At 51.8% G+C, this 5,452-nt stretch overlaps 1 protein-coding gene across 1 annotated transcript in view; it reads right to left on the reverse strand.

The window, feature by feature from the left end:
• Positions 1 to 5,452, reverse strand: part of Prkcd (protein kinase C delta) — a 31,526-nt gene that overhangs the window by 5,692 nt on the left and 20,382 nt on the right. The window contains exons 7-14 of the mRNA XM_021204217.1: positions 5,056 to 5,141; positions 4,685 to 4,814; positions 3,463 to 3,563; positions 2,304 to 2,394; positions 1,904 to 2,004; positions 1,625 to 1,798; positions 1,344 to 1,435; positions 743 to 805 (exon numbers count right to left, since the gene is read on the reverse strand). Of these exons, the coding sequence (XP_021059876.1) occupies positions 743 to 805; positions 1,344 to 1,435; positions 1,625 to 1,798; positions 1,904 to 2,004; positions 2,304 to 2,394; positions 3,463 to 3,563; positions 4,685 to 4,814; positions 5,056 to 5,141 (838 nt within the window). The remainder of the gene's footprint in view (positions 1 to 742; positions 806 to 1,343; positions 1,436 to 1,624; positions 1,799 to 1,903; positions 2,005 to 2,303; positions 2,395 to 3,462; positions 3,564 to 4,684; positions 4,815 to 5,055; positions 5,142 to 5,452) is intronic.

A 5,452-nucleotide genomic window follows, 5' to 3' on the forward strand; every position in this document is an offset into this window, starting at 1 on the left:
TAAATGTATTATTAGTTTTAATTTATACATATGTGTGTGTGTCTGTATTTGGGTAAGTGCACGTGAGGGTAGGTGCCCACAGAGGCCAGAAGAGAGTGCCAGAACCCTGGAGCTAGAGCTACAAGCAATTGTGAGCCATTGGACGTGAATGTTAAGAACCTAATCCTGCAAAGAGCAGGCGCTCTGGACTAAGCCATCTCTCTAGTGCCCCACTCCCACCTCAGAAAACTAGAACACAGGGTCTCAATATGCAACCCTGGATGTTCTATGTAGCCCAGGCTAACCTCAAACCCAGAGATCTGCCTGCCTCTGCCTCCCAAGTGCTGGGATTACAGAGGTGTAAAGCCACAACTTGGCACCCCAGGGTAGTTTCTGCCCGCTAGTTTAGTATCATCCCACATATACCCAGCTCCAGATATCTTATGACACAGAGAACAGCCTCAGCCTTTCTGGTGAGTGTGTGGTATCCACCATACGGTGGAGCCTAATGTACTGGATAAAGACTTAAGGAACCAGTGCCTAGTGGTGAAATCTTAGATTGCTCAGCTGGGGTCTTTGGAGTGAGAAAGATGAGCATCACGTATGGAGGCCCTGCACCTGCCCACGCTGCGCCCTTTCCAACAGCACTGAGTGAGGACAGTGAGTTTCCCGCTGCCCCAGCCTCAGCCGTGCTGGGCCTGTGGTCAGGCTAGGCACCAGCCTTCCCAGAAGTCCCTCCCCACGGCCCGGGCACCAACAATACCTGTAAATAATGCCTTTGCTGTGTAGAAACTGCAGTCCGCAGATGATCTCAGCCGCATAGAACCTGAGCAAGAGATGCTATTCCAGGATTTTGCCCACCAGTCCCATCACCCCACCCCAGGGCAGGAAACACTAAAAGCAACTCCATCAACACCATGGCCCCAACCACGCGCATCCGTAAATCAGGTAAGTGGGGGCTGGAAGCCCAGGCGGTAAAGTTTGAACTGAAAGCTCAATAAGCCAATGCTCTGTTGTAGGAGAGAGTTCAGTTGGCACAAATGTACAAACACATGCCCTTAATTTAGGCAAATGCTTGACAGCATCACTACTGTGGCCGAGGGGCCACACCCACCAGGGTCCAATGCTACGCAGGTCCATTCTGCTGTTCTGGCTGAGGCTGAAGAGAGGACAGGACCCAGAGTATGTGTCCTGGTCCCATAACCAGACCTCGCTGCCACATGATGTCCCCGGTCTCCCCAGCGCTAGCTCTACCCTGACTCAAGCTTCTCTGGGGGGGGGGTAAGGATGGGGAGAGAAAAAATGAAGGACAGTCTTCCAGTAGTCAGCCAAAGCCCCTCTCCTCACATAGAGCCCTCACATACATAGCCCGGTAGAGTTCGAAGCGGCCTTTGTCCTGAATGTGGAACATCAGATCACCCCCATTGAGAAACTCCATCACGAAGAACAGGTGCTCCTGGGTGGGGCAGGAAGTAAGCGGAGGTGAAGGGACAAGTTGGAGTTGGAGACACCCTAGCAAAAGACCATGGAGCCCCAACTGGAAGCAGAGAGCACAGGACTTGCGCTGAGGGTGACAATTTGGGAGGTGTGACTGGAACAGACACAGTTCCCACTGCAGGGAGAATGACAGGGGAGAGTCAGGAACCTTGGTCTGGAAGGTACAGATGAGGTGGGTGAGGAAGGGATTCTCCCAGGCGAGCGCCAGCACCCGCTTCTCCACCATGGTACACTCTACATCATCGTCGATCAACACCACGTCCTTCTTCAGACACTTGACTGCAAAGTACTTTTCTTTGCCCTTCAGCTCTGCAAGCAGTACCTACCAATGGGAAGGATGCTGAGCAAAGGCCCTGGGGGTTATCAGCACCCAGCCGCTGGTGCTTAACAGGAAACCCCTGAGCCCTGGTCCTCAGGCCACCCTCACCTTGCCAAAGCTGCCTTTGCCGAGTACTTTTTGGAAGGTGAAGTTCTCAAGGGTGCACCGGGTGCTCCCCTCCCAGATCTTGCCATAGGTCCCATTGTTGTCTGCCAAGAGAGAGAGAGAGACTAAGGTCTCAGTCTACGTGACTCCCTTCCCAGGGAACAGGAGTGGGCTAGGTAAGGGGCCTTGGAGAGGAGAAAAAGGGCTGATTGGTGACAGGTGGTACCCCTTTCCAGGGCTTACTAGACAGAAAGGACTCACTGGAGTCCCAAGGGTGGGCTGGGGAAGGAAGGGGCCTTGGAGAGAAAGAGGCTCAGGACCTTACCAAAGGTCTCACTACTGTCCTTTTCCTTTGCCCTGCTGGGGAATGGTAGCTTTAAAGGGATATGTGACCCAGTTTCACCTGGGGTGTCATTCCCAGAGACGTCTGTCTTCTTCTCGAATCCCTGGTATATTCCGAAAGACTCTGCTGTGTCCAGCTTCCGGGAAGATCTCTAGGGAAAGGGCAGCAGAACGGAAGACCGTTGTCAGAACTCTCGGGTGAAGAGGAGGGCCCAACTGCAATATCCCCCTCAACTTCAACGGCGTCAGAGGGGCAGAACCCAGATCTCCCAGGCCTCACCCCTCCCTCCCACTGGCCCTGAGATCATTTATTTGTGCATATGTGAACAGATACATGTGCACACATGCCACAGGACACTTATGGCGACCAGACACAACTTGCTGGATTTGTTTCTCTCCTATTTTGTGTGTTCTATGGAGGGAATCCACCCTGTTAGGCTGTGTGGAAAAATGCTTTTACCCACTGAAACATCTTGCCAGCCACTAACTTCATATCTGGCTCTAGATTTTCACTCTATTCTAAAGTTTTGTGTTATCCCTTAAGTTCCAGTCACATATAAATATACACATAGCATGAGAACCCCTTTCTCATATATCCAACACATTCCATACACTGTACATTCACACACTACCACACATATACATAGCACAGATATTATTATGTACATACACACAATACAAGCATACATACGTAACACCCACTTCACATACTACATACCTACATACCACCCCCTACATACCACACACTGCGTACACACAACACTCATACTATGTAAACATACCATATACACAATGTACATATAGCATACATATGCACACAGTACACACTCTATATACCACACACACCTATACTATACTCTGGGAACACACACTACATACCAAATAAATATCACACATACATACATGCATACATATGTCACATACAACACTTACACTATACATATCATACATGCCATACATGGAACATACATTACATAGACCCAGTCCCTGTTCAAAATGTCCCAACACTCAACTCTGCAGCCCCTGCCTCCCCTGAGATAACAGACTACCTGAATGATAACATTTCCAAAGATAACAAGGTCACCTCTCTCTGCTGCCTAAATTCATCAACCATCTTCCAGAAGTCTCACCCACCTTAGGGCTCCCCAGGCATCCTGTGAGCCCTGATACCTCTGTTCCCACTGCCCTATGTCCAGGACCCTCCCACGGGCCCTGCCTACCTGGGTCACTTGGTTCAAGGCCTCAGCCAAGAGCTTTTGGTTGATACCACACAGGTTGGCCACCTTCTCCCGGCATTTGTGGTGCACATTCATGCCACAATCTGCAAGAGGCAGAGGCAGGCCAGCCGTGTTAGGTCTCAGAAATGGATAGGGAGGGTAGGAGGCAGGGGGACTTTTTGGACTGTTGATCTTCTGGGGATGGGGACATTTGAAACCATGATATTTAGATAAAAAAGAAAATAGCTGGGTGGATTAAGTCACACCCATAATCCCAGCAACCAGGAGGCTGAGGCAGGTGGACTGCTCTGAATTCAAGGCCAGCCTTGGCTACTGTGCGAGACCCTGTCAAAGAAAGAGATAGACGCCAGGCGTGGTGGCACACCTTTAATCCCAGCGCTCGGGAGGCAGAGGCAGGCGGATTTCTGAGTTCGAGGCCAGCCTGGTCTACAGAGTGAGTTCCAGGACAGCCAGGGCTACACAGAGAAACCCTGTCTCGAAAAACCAAAAAAAAAAAAAAAAAAAAAAAAAAGAAGAAAAGAGAAAGGGAGAGGGAGAGGGGGAAGAGATATGGTGGGAGGGAGGGAAGAAGGGAGGGAGAGAGGGAGAACGATAAAGAAAAAAGAGGAAGGGTGGGTGGGAAAGAGAGCAAGGGAGAGAGAAAGAAAGGGGGAGAAAGAGGGAAATGGGGAGAGAGAGACAGACAGACAGAGGGAGGGAGGGAGAGAGAAAGAGACAGACAGACAGAGAGAGGGGGGGGAGGAAGGGAGGGAGAGAGAGACAGACAGAGACAGACACAGAGAGAGACAGAGAGAGAGAGGGAGGGAGGGAGAGAGAGACAGAGAAAGAGAGAGAGAGAAAAAGAGAGAGAGACAGAGAGAGAGAGAGGGAGGGAGAGAGAGGTAGCTAATTATAACCTCTTTCTTTAACCTCTGGGACAAGTGAGAGAGGCAGCTCTCCTCAGGGCCTTCAGAGGCTCCTGAAGGGAAGGTTGGGCTGGGGAGGAAGGCAGGCAGGGCCTGCTTGTACACAGCAAGCCTTGGCTAAGCACTTCCAGTCACTTGCTCCCCAGTGATGTGAGCTGTGCACTGGGGTGTAGCTTGGAGACAGTCAGGAAGGCCAGTGAGGAGGGGTAGACAGATAAGGGCCCTCTGACTTAGTAGGAGAACTACCAGGCATGGCGGTGGGTACTGGGGCTGAGGTTTGGGATCTGGGTAGCACACACCTTCACACTTTAATCCCTGCTTCACCAGTCCCCAGAGCAAACTGCCACAGTGGTCACAGAACGTGGGGCTCATGTAGTTATAAACCTTGAATCGGTGAGGCATGTCAATGTTGAAGCGTTCTTTCTGGAACTGGAGGGGAAGGTTATCACAGGTAAGGGGTCACATGCCAGTTCTCCCAAACTGTGGGTTGTCAGATGCGTAACACATTCCACCAAGGTCTGGGAAACCCAAAGCCCCAAGGAGCCCAGGCAAGATGCAAGGAAAGGCCAAACAAAGTGAGGAAAGAGTGAGCCCCACAGAGTCTAGGGTACCATGGCCCTCCCCTCCCATCTGACAGTCCCCAGACCCCCTCGCCCTGGGCCCAGCTCACGATGGTGTCCCGGCTATTGGTGGCAGTGCCAGTGCAGCGGCCGATAATCTTGTCAATGCATTTCTTGTGGATGGCAGCGTTGCATTCTTGAAGGGGCACAGGTCCAGGACAGAGTGGGGGAGGCACCAAGAGAGGCAGACTCTGAGCTGGCACTGCTTGCCAACCACAGCCCTCTGCACAAAGCCAGCCTTCTTACTAGCCGCCTACACCCTCACCCTACACAGGCTCCGCCCAGGGCTTTACCCTAGCCCCTCCTGCTAGCCTTTCCAGAGCAGCCTGAAAAGCATGGGCAAGGGATGAGCCAATCAGCCAGGAGGTGGTGGCGCACGCCTTTAATCCCAGCACTTGGGAGGCAGAGGCAGGCGGATTTCTTAGTTCAAGGCCAGCCTGGTCTACA

The sequence above is a fragment of the Mus pahari genome, chromosome 8 (genome assembly GCF_900095145.1).
Source record: "Mus pahari chromosome 8, PAHARI_EIJ_v1.1, whole genome shotgun sequence".
Lineage (NCBI taxonomy): Eukaryota > Metazoa > Chordata > Mammalia > Rodentia > Muridae > Mus > Mus pahari.